At 41.7% G+C, this 16,747-nt stretch overlaps 1 protein-coding gene across 5 annotated transcripts in view; it reads right to left on the reverse strand.

The window, feature by feature from the left end:
• Positions 1–752: 752 nt before the first annotated feature.
• ARB2A (ARB2 cotranscriptional regulator A) overlaps positions 753–16,747 on the reverse strand; it is a 209,202-nt gene continuing 193,207 nt past the window's right edge. For 4 of the 5 annotated variants that reach the window (XM_080972935.1, XM_080972938.1, XM_080972934.1 and 1 more), the window contains one exon: positions 753–3,672. In XM_080972935.1, coding sequence (XP_080829061.1) covers positions 3,530–3,672 — 143 coding nt within the window. In that variant the 3' untranslated portion in view covers positions 753–3,529. The remainder of the gene's footprint in view (positions 3,673–16,747) is intronic. The other variant, XM_080972936.1, reaches the window with a different exon arrangement.

The raw sequence follows: 16,747 nt of genomic DNA on the forward strand, positions 1-16,747 counted from the left end.
CCCTAAAAATGCTTCATAATTTGCTACTCGGGACTTTAGCAGACGCGTGAAAGGTGTGGAGATTTTTATACATGGTAGAATTTCTGGCTCGGGTGAAATAAACGCTAAACTGGGAAAGCTCAAGCCCCGGAACCTTTGCTGGATGCCACACAACACTTTCAAAGGTTTCCTTTTTTTGTTTTGGCTTTTGCACTCATATACGGAGGTACTGGGGATGCAGCCCCTCGGAACTTACTGGCGCCTCGTTTTGGGTAAGCGTGAATGGGACCGAACTGCATCACACGCGATTTTTTTTTATTTTTTTTGCAAAAGCTGGGGATATAATTTGTTTGGATAAAATGGTTCCTAAACATACCCTCCGCAACACCCATTTCGCAGGAATTCCCATGCACTGTGGTGCCCGATTCATCCTTTCGCTCTATATGTGCCTTTCCTCCCCAGCCCTTTTAACAGTAAACGCGATTTCCCCCGCCTCGCATTTTTGCAAGGCCTTGGATATTCGTAAACACGTTCAGAGGCCACGCAAATAATTCCCAGCCTTAAACGGCCCAGGTGGAGGAAGATCTTTCTTTCGCGGCTCGCTCTGCTGAGGGGCAACCGAGTCCGAGCGATCCTTCCTGGAAGCTGCTGCGCTCCCCTTGCTCCTGGCAAACGGGTTTTGTCCGGCCAGCAGCAAATGAACATCCCTTTGAGTTGTTGCGCCTGGCACAGTTGCTTAACAAGACCAGAGACAAGAAAGTCACACCCGCATCTTAAAAGAGAAACCATTTTTTTATTGGTTCAGTGTAAACAGAAAGAGACAACCCTTTTAACAGCTCCCTGTGTGCTTTACAGTTGGGTCCAGAAGCAGCGAGAACACAACCCAGGCAACGGCACGAGATACAGAACAAGGGGCTGGTGGGACCACACCGGAAGGAGTAGAAACCTCAACCGTGACACTTTGGAGAGGAGGAAAAAAACTCATTTGGTGAGATTTGGCACTTTGCAGAGCCCCAGAGGCTTTCACAAAAGACAGGGTAAAGTCTAAGGGTTGCTGTGGAAAAAGCCCACAAGATCACAGCTAAGGAAAGAAAAAGCATGGATAAGAAAAAAGACCAGGTCGACCGTCTACCACCCTGAAGCTGACGCTAAGGTGGGCCCAGGCGGGTGAGAGAGAGGAGCAGTTCCAGAGAACGGGGAAACAGGAGACGGGGACCATCAGGTGGGGGAGGTGGTCACCAGGGAAGCGATCAGGAGACTATTCCTGCCGCAAGCCTGCCCGACTATGGCTCGTTCATTCTCCCTGCACAGAAGAGTAGGTGTGCAACTTGCCAGTCTGAAAGGCTACCCCTTCACAGAGGAGAGGTGGTCAGGCGAGGAAGCCGACGCGCCGAGACAGGCCACCTTCACCTCTGCACTTGGAGCCACTTGACTCTGGCTTTGAATCTGCCCCCAGAGAGATGGCGCTGGCAGGTTTCCGATGGAAGGGAAAGCCCTTCTCTCTCTCTCTCCACTTTGCACCGACAGGGCCCCTTAACCCGAATTGCGCCCTTTGGGATAATCTTAACAGCAGCGCTTTCAAAGACGTGCGCCAACACGTCTGTTCTGAAATCCCAAAAGCTTCCCTTTCAAACGAGCTGGTGGTGGTATCTAACGAAATCGCCCAGCCACTGAATGCATGCATGAGATGAAATGTGACCCCCTCTTTCGCTCGGGTAACATCTGAGAGGGGAGGCCAGGAAAAGTTCAAACGCTCCTTGGTGCCCCGGCGCGCCTACTCGAGCACCAGCCAGGCGCTGCTGCTCTGGAAGAGGCCGGGTCGCCGTCCGCTGGGGATCCCTCTGCGCAAGCCGCGCGCAGGGCAGCCACTCCCGGCAGTCAGCTGAGCCTCGTGGCCTGGCAGAGAAGGCGGAGAGGGCGCCCCAGGCTTGGAGTCCGGGTCGGGCAGAGCTTTGGGGGGTGTGAGATGAGGCCCATAGGGACCCCACTCCTTTTAGCCACACTGGCCACGAGTTTGGGGCTTAGAAGCCCGTGAATTTGCGGCGTTGGGTGGAAGGCAGACCCTACTGAGCATCATGGTAACTGGAAACACTCGGTGACAACCGAAGGACTTTTAGGTCTGCGTGGAATTATAAAGAGTCAGGACTCATTGAAAGCCATGAGGAATTTAAGGAATGTAAAAACGACGTCCTCTTGCTTATAACAAAAGTGATTAGCAACGTCAGTAATACATGCTTCTTTTCTTTCTTTCTTTTTTGCTATTAATATTTCACAGTGTCACCAGACGGTGAAGGTAAATCGAAACTGGCTTCAGGAGTTCAACAGACTGAGTGAGAAAAAAGATCTTTCGGCAGGGAGGGGGGAAAATCGCCCCTCCCGGCAAAGGCGGACCCTGTTTCAGCAAGGAATGGAAAACTCTGCTGCCCCGGCCTCGAACCGGGAGGCCCAGGGCGGAGAGGCGGCGTCCTGGGAGCGTCCAGGATCTTTAAAAAAGTTCTTCGCTATCTGATTTGTCACAAAATAGAGATTCTGTTAGAATAAAAAATAAACGTTTCAACCAAGTATTAGAAGCAACATTTTAAATACTGGTATTATTTGCTCTATATTACATGTGTCGCTAAAACATCCTTTTAGGTTTTTTTTAAATGACTCAGCAAACTCCCTAGGAACCACATAAGCAAAGAGCGCTCGGTAGTTTTGGCGCATTTGGAAGTAAAATTAAGTCCTCTTTCCATGTTCAGATTTGCTGAAGTCGCTCAAGTCTTCCTCATTAATAAACACCAAACAAAGCACCCACTGATTAAATCTATGGTTTCAGTTTGGGTGGCACAGCCTCTCTGCAGCCTGAAGTAGAAAGAGTAAAATAGCCATTGCTGGAGTTACACGCGCATCCTAAACACATTGACGCGAGACGTAAGTCTCATAGACGTGCAGGGCTTAGGATCGCTACCATTGTGTCAATACAGTTTATTAGGGCCCCTGAATTTAAAAAGCACGGAAACATTTTAATATTATTATTACTTTTAAAAAACCCCGCCCAAAGCGTTTGCGGGAAATCATTAAAGAGCCTAATGCGTGGGCGGGACCAAGGTTAGCGAGAGTTGAAGTCCACCATTAAAATCAAGGAGAACTAAATGCGAGCTCCGACGGCGGGGAGGGGCAGGGAGGGCCGGGCGCTAGGACCCGGGAGGCGCCGCGTCCGCCTGCCATCAGCTCGGTGCCGGGCTCTGTCAGGGCAATTAGAGCTGCACCAGGCTGCGCGGTGCGGTGCTGCTGTCAGCCTTAATCTGCGCACTGATGGGCAGCCCGAAATCCCCGCCGCAGCCCACAGGAAGCACAACCAGTGAACCCATATTGCTTTGACAGTTGCACTCATCTAGAAATAATGCAAAACGCTACTTAGATGTAGACACGGCGACCCTGTGCTCTAGGAAGAAAACAATCTAATGAGGGGCTGGGACTGCCGAGCGCCGCCGCCCAGACGGACAGGCGGGAAGGCAGGCAGGCAAGCAGGCGCCGGCTCCCGCCCGCCCGCCCGCCTCCCGCCCGGTTACAGCTCCTCGTAGCGGATCCGCTGCGAGCGGCGCGTCGGAGCCGCTTTGCCCGAGCTGCTCTTCGCCTCCATGGCGTCGCCGAAGAAGCGGAAGATCGACGCGTAGCTCTTCCACGAGGTCAGCTCGTGCCGCTCCGTGCCTGCAACACACAAGGAAGGAGAAGCACAGCGTCACTGCCTGCGACTCGGGCGGAGGGAAGGGAGGAGGAGGAGGGGGAGGGGGAGGAAGACACTCCGCCCCCCGACGACAGCGAGCCACAGGGGTCAAGTTGAGGAGCGGGACGCAGGCGGCGGCCGGAGCAGCGTCGCCAGGCGCGCAGGCAGCCCCCGCCCTCCCGGATCCCCAGGCTGAAATCCTGCGCACCCTGACCCGGGAGTGCATGCCCGGGGCATCAAGGGGGCCTTGCTTGTTCTGCGTAAGTGCGCAGCCAGGCCTGGGGCTGTGAAAGGTTAGGCTCTCCATCAGGGCACGGGAGAGGGGTTTTCTGAAGCCTGGCAGCCCGCAAGGCCTGCCCTCTCATCCAGGCTGCCCGTGCCAAGGCTGATTGTGGCAACTCACAACTGCGAGAGGAGCATTCTGCACATGCTAGGGGGGCACTGCCTTCCCCTGCTTCACCAGGCCTGCAGCTTGGCACTGAAAAGAGCTTCTGAACTCTTGACTCAAATTAAGCCCCAGGGAGGGGAAAGGAGTTGTTAACCAGCCTTAAGACAGGAAAAGGGCTCTCACTGAAAAGGGGTAGGATTCCGGTTTGGTACTAAGTATCCTGTCTGCCTCTTTTCTCCACCAACCATTTAGATCATTCCCAATGGGATTAATTATTTTCATTTTCATTTGTTTTAAAGTTCAAGATACTGCCCTTACAACAAACCTACACAGTTATTCACATTTTATAGAGAGGAAATCAGGTCTGAAAGCTAATAGTTCTGAAATAAACTTAAGAGAAAACGTGGGAGACTTAGTGGATACATGCCTCATTGGTCCAAATCTAATATCCTAATCTACTAGGGGCAGGTGCAGAGACTCTCCTATACCTGCAACAGTTACATAGTAACAGATATTTTGGCAGATGCAGATCCTTGACAAGCTGAACATGCAAAAATCTTGTCTGCAAAGAGTAAGGATGTAGGAGTAATGCCCTTTGGCAGTCTGATCATCCTATTATGTTTATATTCCCAATTTTTGATGGAACAGAACCTTGGGAAGCTGAACACTTAAGTGGCTTGATTAGCAAGGCACTCTCAGGCAGCAATATATGTAACCTTGTTTTAGGAAAGCTGGGGTGCCTTTCAAACAGAAGTAGTACCGTAACTTCTTTTCTCCAGTGTTTCTTGTTCCCAAAAGACAGCTGCTTAATTAGGTACACTTTCCTGTATGGCCAGGCATTTCACTCTTCTACAAGCAAGAATCAAGTGAACAGACCGAGAAACAACTTTTTTCTGCTTAAAACACTCATATCCACTTAGATAAAGCCTCTCTTTCAATAAACCAAATGTATGTGGTTATGGTGATGGTCTCCCACACCTGCAAAAACACAGATTAAATCTATTATGATTAATACTTATATATATATATATATATGTTGTAGAACCATAAATCTGTATTCTGGAAAAGTAAGGTGGATCTGGGATCATTGTTCTTGACATATGCTTTTCCTCTCTCACACTGATTGGCTAAGGAGTCCCAAAACCTTTTACTCCCCTGCATGTTTCTTTCACAAACCAAACAGTAACAGCATTTAATAATCCCCCCCAATACCCAGCAACCAGATGCCCTGAAAGAGTTCAGAGCCCTTCCTATATAACACAATTATGCAGAGATGCTGCTGGGAAGCCTCCAGATCCCAGGCTCCTGTATGATACTTTAACATTGTTAATGATAATTCTCCACTCTGTAATAGTAGGTCATTGCTATGGTTACTCTACAATGGTGCAACACTTTGCTTTCCCCTTCAGCTATTCGCGGAGACCTGGTAACCACATTTGTTGCCTAGCAACAGTTTTGTGAGAGTATCACAATCTGGGAGTTACAACAATAAAGGACATGATGGCCCTGGCCTACCCTGAAGGAGAGCTTTCCTGATGGGTGGTTGGGTGTCTCTGGGATAGGAGTGATACAAAAAATATATATTCTGAGTCCCTGCTAGATCATACCAATGGTAGTAATACTAGCATACAGTTGCAAAGCCACTTCCTTACAAAACCAACATTCTTACTACTCCCATAAAGAGATCCCTTTCCAGAGGCAACTATTACACAAAGACCCTTCTACAGTACATATACATCCCACCGCAGAGGTTTGCTTTTCAAATCTAATTTGCACATATATTCCCCTACACTCTTAACACTTAAGGCAGGTCACTTCAAAGAAGGATATCACTTCCACAGATGCCTTTTATAAAATGCATTAACCATCACATACAAGCACCTTTAAAACAAAGGGCTTTGTATCACAGCAAACATCCTGGGGACTTTACGGGCACAAAGAATTCCTTGTAACACAAAGAAAAAGATAGATAGCACTTTTTCAAAGATATCTCACCTGCCCATAGATAAATCTGGCGCACATATCTTGTAAGTTTTAGCAAATAGACTAAAATTGCAAGAAGACAATTGGCCACTTTATACGCTCTCTTAAACAGGTAGCCACAATTACATTATTGTCCCCACTTCTAATTGCGTTTAAGCAGAACACAAAGGTAGTCAATAATCTCCATTCACAATTTTTAATCTTACATATTAGTACTGTAGGATGCTACTCTGCACAAATATTTTCCACATCTTCCACATCCATAGTACAACTAACATTTATCCCTTTATGTTGCCACTGATCTCTCTCTCATAAGCCAGCATACATTCATTTGTAAATATAGGCCTACATTTACAATAAATTACTTGCAGAGTGATGGGAATGTTTCACTATTTATCACATCTGTTTTCCTTTGTGAACAGCCATCTTCCAAATACACATGACCCAAAAAAAGTGAGAGAAGACATGTGCTAATTGTACTCCCATCCTTTTCTCTCTCCTTCAATATGTAACCTACACTTTTCCTTAGGAGAGATCATACTTACACTTGCTAGTGTTACTGAGACTATGATCAACTTGTTAAGATTTCCCGTAGCAATCCTCTTATGCCACTTCTCTCCAAAACCAATTCAGGCTTTTGAATCTAGAGGGAACTGATGACTCAATGGGCTAAAGCAATTTTAACTCCCTTTCCTCATTGTCTCCTACCTTGTAACAATCTTACTGATGGATGAACAATTTCCCTTGTGGTACAATCGCTACAATGACTTTTTAGTTTCTACAATTATGATGATCTGTTGCTTGACTAGGATTGCTCTAAAATCTTAGTCCTCTCATATTGTCAAGTATAAATGCTGACCCTTCATAGCATTTGAGATGTCACATTTTGCTCATAGATATTCATGGTTAACTATCAGAGAGAGAGAGAGGAAAAAAAGAGTAGCACATCTTTCCAGGATTTCACAGTAAAACATTATGGCCACCATCCATGGAATGTTCCATTGATCTGATTTTCTCATTATATAACAATTTTGCCAAATGGAAATGAACAGGAGGCAAAAATATGTATCCAAATAGTAGCAGGAAATAATAGGCATAAGTCATTTCATGGTAAATGAAATATTTGCACAATATTATTTATTCTCACAATAAAGAGAATAAAGTAATGTGTTAAAATATTGATCAAAATCACAGTGAACCAGATAGTAAACTTTGGATAGGAATACAAGTGCAGTCCATTTTCTACACAGAATTTTGCATGGGACATAAAAAAATATCCACGGAGGGACAAAGGAAGAGGAACGAGAACATTTTACCTGCCCCCCATGGCTCTGCTACTAATATAAGTTAGGGAATCAATGTAGGAAAGCAGGATTCTTTTGGCATGTATTATTTCTGGGATCAGGAACCAGGAAATCAAATTACAGTGCACCTGTATATGGCTATCCAATCCACTTTTCAGCTAATGTAAAATTAAGAAGACACTGGACTTCAGCAGCACATTTCTAGGGACAATGAAGCTTCGACAACGAAATTGCTTCAAAAGCATCTTTTGATATAGAAGAACTTGCACTGCTGTCCCTGAGGAACAAGCTCATAAAAACTTCATTTACAAAAAGTCCTCTGTTCTGGCACCTGCTGGACTCTGGAGTCTCACCTCCTCTCTTTGCTTTTTTTGGCTAGTTTTGGCAGTGCCCTCCATTCTTTTTTCTTATGAAAAATTATGGTAACAAAAAATTCAATCCCAACCATGTCTACTCAGGAGTAAGTCTTACTCAGTGAGGCTTACTCCTAGTAAGCGGAGTTAGGATTGCAGCCTAAGGCAATAGCTAACTGAGGTTTCCTAATTCCTATCTAGCCTATTGTTTTTATATAGGAACTTCATGAAATGCTTGGTTGACAAAATGTAGCTAGATGTCTATGATCAAAGTCACTGATTACCACGTAGCTGAACTGACTGAAATCATTGGGAGAGGCAGCTATTAGTATAAGTTCTTTGCCAAAGGACAAAACTGGAGGCTGAAATATGAAATATTTGTACCAACTGAATAAAAACTATTCAAATTCAGTGCAGCCACACTGAGCAATGCAATAGAATAAAGCCACAAAAACAACTTCAAGGAATAAACGTTATGGGATTTAAGCAATCTGAGAAGTATGGTGTAATGAGAGGGTGTATTAAAATCAATGAGTGGGAGAAGGTAAGAACAACCTAGAATCTTGCTACCCTTAAGATTTTTCAATTGTACCAGAAGCACTGAACATGAAGAGCTCATGTAGTTTCACAGGGGACTGTTTCAATATATGAGGGTAGAAAATAACTGCTTTGGAAATCATTAATTTTCAAGGCGGCCATTTTAAAATCTGAGGCAATTTAAAATGTAGCAATTTAAAGATGAAGGCAGAAGAAATGCAAAATGGAGCCATGCTAGCCAAAGGAAGCAATAATTTTTAAAATACTAAGTGAAAAATAGTAAAACAAAGTGGATCTACTAATGAATGATTTAATTTGTCTAAAAGAGGTAAGATAGTAGATAGTTTTAATATCAGTCTAAAAATACAGAAAAGTAGTACTGATGAACAATGGAGACCTTGTCAATATAGCTGTTGGATTAGAAAAAATGTGGGAATGCTTAGAAAAAAATAATATACAAATCAGCAGGTCTGGATGACAAGCATCACAGAGTCGTAAGGGAATTAGTTAATGAATTTGCTGAACTACTGGCAATTATTTCTGAAAACTCATGCAGAATCAGGAAGATGCCAGAGCACTGGTGTGGGTGGGAAGCAACTACTGTATTACTTAAAAGAAGAAGAAGAAGAAATCACTTGTGGCAAATTTGATTGCAATTCAGAGAAAATAATAATGGTATTCTTAAAAGGGGAAAATCCACACATACCTACAAGGTAATGTGAAATTTAGGAATAAATAGAAGTAGACATGTCAATAATTATATCACACTGAATTACTAAATGTCTAGGCAGTAACATGGATGATTTTCTGTTTGTCCAGTGCAGTAATGGTTTTCCTGGAGATATGCATAAAGAACTGCAGTATTATTAACCTAGTTGATTGAGAAGTTTTCATTACCTCCCATTTGTATACAGGTAGAGCTAGATAACTAGGGGCAGAAGCAACATTTCTAGAATTAGAAGGTCATATGCAGTGACCCCAATCCAGAGAACCTCACGTGCAGCACTAGAATGCATATAAGGTTCTTCTTGCCTTGGTCTGGCAGAACTGTACAAGCTGCTGGGGAAAGAAGGTGAATAAATCACATGGGATGCTGACTCTCTTGCATGGTGTGTCCAGCAGGACAGTGCATGCCATTCTGAATATTGAAAGTGTTAGATTTTAGCATCTTTTTGCATGTGAAGGGAATAATTCCGAAAATGTTGCACACACAGAAGTATTTCTAAGCATTACTTGCCTATGCTTCTTTGGGGAGGTGATTATTATTATTATTATTATTATTATTATTATTATTATGATGGCTCTGCAGGTGTCTTGGGCCAACTGTAACATCTTACAAATATTCTCTCAACAACTGGGAATAAATCATATCACCAAGTGCTTGTCTTAGATTTACTGTGTGACTGAATAGGATAGTTTTAATACAATACAATCCGCTCCACTCTGCCCCATTTTGTCTTCCCCTTTTCGTGACATCTCTATGATGTTTGGGGGCTACTTCCCAGTTTGATCGTGCATCATTTGGATGCTCCTAAACTGGCCATTGTCTGTAGAACAATTTATGAGATTATATCAATGACATAGGCGGACAAGCTAGAGTTCATGTTTAGGCCCAGGATTCCAGAGTAAAATCATGACTATTCTGAAGACAGTTGAAAATATGCAATTAACTTCAGTGGGATTGGGCAAAGTATTAGGCTCATGTTTTAAAAGTATTAGGCTCATGTTTTAAAAACATCATTAACAACCTGGAATAGTAAATAAATGTGTTAATGTTAAATTAGGAAAATATCTACAAAATGGAAAGCAAAATAAGCATTAATAGGAGTGGGGGAAATACTGAGATGTTAGACATCTACAGTGCAATTCTTTGCATGTTTATTTAGATTTCAGTGGGGCTTACTCTACAAGAAGTGTGTACTAGATTCTAACCTTAAGCAGGAAGAAAGCTAAGTATGATTGAGTTTTATATTTCCAGAAAACTGCTATCACTAGTGAATGTGCAAAATAATAAACAGCTGCACTTTATATTATTATTATTACTACTACTACTACTACTACTACTACTACTACTACTATTATTAAACATTTCTGGCCTTATTCATGACAGGGGCAGAAATTCAATTTAAATTATTTTGTTGCTGCTGCTGCTCCCAGAAACTCCCCAAACTCCTCTTCTGAGTATTACAGTCTCTTTTGGTATAGGGCACTGAGATTAGAGATGCTATAATTTACACCTGGAGATTGCCTGAGTAGGTGTTTGCCTACTGTGCAGGACAAAGTGCTTCTTCCGCAGAGTTTACAAGTTTCTGTAGGACAATGAGCCCGTTGTGGAGTATACAAGCTATGTAAAACAAAAGCTTGTCCTGCTGTGCAGAAAAGAAGATTTCAATACAAATCTTCATCTGCAGATAACATACCTAGGTTGATACGCTACAGTGGTAATGTCAAAATATTTCTCCAAGGACCTGATGATGCTTGAAATTTCCAATTATTTCAGGTTATGCCAATCCAACTAAATTCAGTTCAGCTGGATGCATTGGACTAGGAACAACAACAACAACAACAACAACTGACAGGGACATCTCTGTAGATGTTGTTGGATTACAATTGCTATAAGCCCCTGCCAGCATGACCAGTGTTAATGGATGATGGGAGTTGTAGTCCAACAACACTGTTGGCTTCTTGCAGAAAATGTCTAATTTCAGGTGCTGGCACAGAAATCAACTTGTGCATTTACTGGTGACGTGAATCTTCACCATAGCTTTACAAGAAAGGGAATAGGAGATTCTCAGAATACTCCCTGCTAGACAATGAATATGATATGTGGTATAGATAATCTGCAGACAGGTATGCTGGATCTTGGGCTTCCTATCTTTGTTATTTTCTGAAACCTTAAAAAAAATATTTTTCAAGCCCTCTTTAAACACGAGGAAATTCAGTGGTTACACTAAAGGCATGGCTGCCATATGAAGTGCGGTGGCCCTATCATGAATCCAAGTGAACTTACCGTATGTTCTACACTATTTCATGGGTTGAGACCTGTAATTTTTACAAAAGCTTATTTCAAATATGTAGCCAGTGATGTTATATGCCTGGTTTTTAAAGCCTAAATTCATCTCCCTTTCTGTACTACTTCCTCTAGCAAAATTTGTATAGTGCTGTCATATCACTTCCCAGTCTCCTTTTTATAAGCTAAAGGGGCAAAACCTTTGAAACATCTACTCAGAAAATACATTTTACTTAACCAACCTGATTGCTTTTTGCATGGATTCCATTTTGAACATTTTTTATTTAAATGGGTAACCAACATGAAGCATTTTTCCAGATGTGGTCTTATCAGCACCTAGTACGAGGGTACCAATAATTCTTTTGTTCCTACAAGTTTCCTACCCTAATAAATCCAAGAACAGACTTTGCCTTATAAGCTTGTAGAATTTACTTTTTCCTCTTTGCATCAGCATCACACTGGTAGTTCACTTTCACCCTGTGACCACCCAGTATCTTGAAATCTCTTTCTTCCCCAGTTGTTCCTACTTGATGAGCCCACAGTCCCAAATGCATGACCTTACACATATTGAATTTTCTTGTATTTTTATTATTACACCAGTTCATGAGATCATCTATTTCAGTCTGCATAATTTCCTGATCCTTCCTTGTATTGACACTGCCTCCTCGCTCAGTATCAGCTGCAAATTTAATCAAAACACCCCTACTTCTCTTTCTATTACTAATAAAAATACTGAATAAACTTCAGCCTAAGAATGGTCACAGGGATATTCTACTGCTGATTTCTTTCCAATTAGAATTTTTGCTTTTAGTAAACCCTTTTGTATTTTCTCTTTCTCCGTAGTCTTAGGGTCACATTAGACATAATTTAGAAGTATACTGCAAATAGCCTATGCATACCTTGCATGTTAGGGGATATGTTGTAGGTTTCATAGAATAGCAATTTTAAACGTCCACTGAAGCATTTTGATTCACATAGCAAGCTGGCTGTTGCCTTCATTCCTGTTGTTCAGTGCCACTACATTCCAACAGTTGTTTGAAAATTCAGGGATCCTGGTAATACTAGGGTTATGATAAGGCTAGAGGATACAGATTAGTCCTCTACATATTGTTAAGTATTACCATACGGTTAGCAGTTCTATTAAAATGTCCACTTACACATTAAATGTTTAATATGTCAAAAATGTGTGTTCACTAACACATGCATGATATGGTCACACATAACAGGGATCTGAGGTTCATTGCTGTAGTGTAAAGCAGGCATTTGCCCTCATGTAGCTCTAAAACGATCTTCAGTCTGATAATAACAGGTAGTAAGGCAGACATAACATACAGCTGCATAGAGCACGTCTGAACTAATGACTCAGTCCAGTAAAACTTGTTTTGTGTAAAATAAAAAGATGGACTTATTCTAAAACAAATCCACTCCTTCATAAAGACTCCACACAGACGGCTGAACACATATGCAAAGATACCGTGAGCATGCAGTGGGCCTCTTCACCTAATAGGATACGTATGGCTTAGGTCTGGTCAGTAGCACACTTGAAAGCAAACATCATGTGGGCTGCTGTCAGACTCATGCAGTGAGTATACCGTTGCATGAACCAGAGTCTTCACATGAAGGCTGTCCACACAGCTGCTATGATATGTGATTGTGGTGCATCCAAAAGGGCTGCCATGATTATGCAAATAAAGGAGGCATAAGGACAGCCTTCATATCAAGGCACCAGTCCATACAATTGGTGCTTTTTTTGAGCTTTGTTGAGCTTTAACGTAACAGTGCTCTCTGCTTGTGTTGAGGCTGTCAATGTGAATCAAGAATTTACCTGGCACTCAGGCCCACTGATCTTATTAGGCTTACTTCTGAGTAGACATATTTTACTGTTCATTGCTTAACAAGGGAGAATATTTGTACCTACTGGTGTTGTTTTCTTACCACTGCAGTACTCTAATAGGAGAACAGGCATCTGACACACTTCTCCTTTCTATGTTAAAAGCACAGAGTATTGTGAATTGAAAGTATTGTGAATCTGTCAAGCCTCATTGCAGCAGCTGGTTTTAAAGCTGTTCTGTTTTCAAACACAATATTTATTTTTTGTAAGCATCTTATAGCTTAATAAATCCACATGGATCATTTATTCTTAGAATTGAATTAAACGACAACTGGTGTCCCAAGTTCATGTTAGGTACATTTAAACAAGATAATATCTTATTTGCAAAGTCCACTAATCAAATGAAATTATGCAAGGCACCAGAGAAACAGCCAAAACAACCACCTGAGCATTAACCCAACAATTCCTTGAGACATGCACACAGCAGGGTTTGGGACAGGGGTGGGGGTGGGGACAGGACAAACAGCATGATGTATAAAATGGACATTAGAAAAGATGATGCCATGGAATCATACATTGTGCTGTAGAGTCGAAGAGGAATTCATTTAAAGATAAATGCAATGATTAATACTAAGGTCATAAGTAATTGACAGATCAAGGACAGACCTGAGAAACCATATAAATACATACATTTGAAAAGAAAATGCACCTCTTTTATTCCAAGCAAGGATTGAAATTTAAGAGGAGGATTTTCATTGAAACTAATGTCATTGTGAATAACAAGGCTACTCAGGGAATATATTGTTTTCTGCAGAGTTAAAAAGGGCAAGTCTGCAGCCCTACATAATTGAGATGTGTGTGGGAGAATGTTATGGGTATGTTCACATCTAGGCTAATTCTAGATCAACATCAAAACCTCAATTTCTGTAGTGCTTTTACACAGTTTTATACCAATCTTTCTACTCCTCTTTTGCCTACTCTTATTTTTCATGGCATGCACACCATTACAAGGCAAAATAGTGTGTTAATCCCATGTCACTTTGATTTGTTTTCCCACATGGTTATCAGATTCAACCTGTGCCTTAAAATTCTACAATGAAGCTAAACATGAGATGGATGTAGCTTCTATTTCTTGCCACATTTACGGATGGATGGATGACAGGCCTGGGGGAAGTAGAGACAAGAGTAGCCATGGCCATCTTGTCCCTTGAAGCACTGGATCTTTTAAAAATACCAGGTAACATGCTTTTTACAGGGGATTCTTCTCTGTTTGGCTTTCCCCTCTTTCATTTCCACACAAATAGCAGTACCCCCATTTTGCAACTCCCATAATCCACGTAATTGCCATGCATGTTTCTACCACTAACAGCAGCAAGGAAACACCAGCCAAAAATACCGAGCAGAAAATTGTGTGAATGGTAGAGGGAGAATGAAACAGCTGCCTCAGGAAGCAAATGCTGGGAGCCAGGCAGTAGCAAGACAGAGCTGTATGTGCCATTTGGCTGGCTCTGTGCCCTCCCAGCTAGCCTGCTGCCCTCAGATGCTGTGTCCCATTGCCAGGGTAGATGTAAAACTAGCAGATTAATCTGGTCAGTTTCTGTACACAAAATTGAGGTGGGTGAGGGTGGTACCTTCTCCTTCAACTAAGGCAGCAAAATATCTTGGGCTGATCCTGACCCCACAGGTACACCAAAATCACAGATAATGTATAATCCACATTTATTTGAATGATCATTTCCTTTTATGTTGTGCTATTGTGGAAAATTTAGTAACCCTAACAAACAATACATTCATCTGAATTTCATAAGAGAAATTTAAACTTAAATTATTTTCTTTTTGACTATGTCTCAGCAGTCCAAGCAAATATATTATCCTTAAGTTTTTATTGCACAGCAAATATTGATCTAGGTTTTCCACGTAACGTGCATTAAATAGTCAAAACTATGAGGCTACAGGAATTTTCCATACTTCACTGCAAAATACCAGGAAGGCATATATTTCAGTTTTAAGACCAAAACAACTTGAGTAGAAAGTAAGTTGTGGAACATGGATCATTTTGGCAAAAACCAAAAGGGGAGTAAGTTAGTGGTCATGGGATAAGAAGGCAGGTCCTCTAATGGATCAGTAACTATTTGAAGAACCCAAGAGAGTAGGAAATGGACAGTTGTCACAATGAAAGGATGTAACAGTGGGGTTCCCAAGATCCTGCACTGGACCAGTGCTTTTAAATTTGTTCATACATTAACTGCAATTACAGGTGAGCAGTGAGGGGGCCAAGTCTGTTGTGACACCAAATTGTTCAGAGTGGTAAAACCATAAACTGGATGAATGAGCATTAAAATGGCAAATGTGTTTCAATTTAAAGGGATGTTAAATACTAAAATACAATTTAGCATTATGCTCACGAGCCTTGAACTCATGTGCTCCCTTCTCCGCTCTGAAGTGGCTGTGAGGAGATCTGAAGTTTTCACTTCCATTTTTAATTAGCAGCTGCTTAGCAAACTTCAAACTCTGCTTAATATTAACTATGTTTTATTGAATTCAAGCTGGGGCTGCAAAGGAGGATATGAAGAATTGGGAGTGCACTCCCACTTCTTCCTTTGATGTTGAATCACCTGACATCAGATGATTGGCAGATAGGCAGTCCCACACATCTGGCTCTAAACCACAAGCCAAATACAGTTCCCCATCTCTGCACTAAACAATAGTTTAGAATTATGTCCAGAAGCAGCCAATATGTACAAAATCTATACACCCCAATTACACAGTACTGCTTTTTTAGCTGGAGTGGAAGGGAGGATAACTTCATTGTTGCACCAAACAAATTTATACTGATGCAGTGAATATTGACCCTCTGCTTATTAGAGTGATCTTTGGTGGTCTCTGCTAATGAACATTGCTGGAAAAGGCAGACAATGGTTATCTAGTCTACGATTTTATGGATAGTGATCATTGCTACGGGTCAAGTACACCAATAGTGCAATCATAAAGTTAATAACCTCTGCCTTAAGAGCTTTACATGAGAGTGTCTCAGAAGAACATTGCTTCTTTTAACACACAGCCTTTTGAGATACATTATTTATAATTTATAGCCAATCTGAAGCAGAAAGATTTTCCCATGCAAGTTATAGTAATCAATACAACTCTGTGCCTATTATAATCCAATGAGTCAAAGAAAGAGAAAAAGCTAGATAAAAGCTGCAGCTCTGCAAATGAATCAGTAGTTTACATTAGATGTGCAAAAAATGTACTGTAAAAGCATATTGGAGAAAATGCTTTCAATACTGTAATTCCACAGCTGAATGTCAGACTGGAAATGAACTATATATATATTCAAGCTATAAGTGTGTTATTTTATTTCACATGTATCACAGTCCACCCTTATTTTTTCTAACTTAAAACATAAAAAAATGGTTCACAGTGGCCTAATGCTTGTAGTTCAAAGTAAACTCAAAAAGTCTTTCAGATATGAGTTTTGTCAAACAGGGCTAACATGGAAATTAGCACATGCGGCTGAAAGCATTCATTGTATTAATTAGTAATCAATCCATTCATTAATCACAGTTTTAAAATGAGAATTATTTAACTGAAGCTGTACTTGGTGAAAGGATGTTTTGTTCTGATGGCATTGTTGTACACAATCTGTTTGCAAC

This window comes from Podarcis pityusensis (genome assembly GCF_964106645.2).
Source record: "Podarcis pityusensis genome assembly, chromosome: 11".
NCBI lineage: Eukaryota > Metazoa > Chordata > Lepidosauria > Squamata > Lacertidae > Podarcis > Podarcis pityusensis.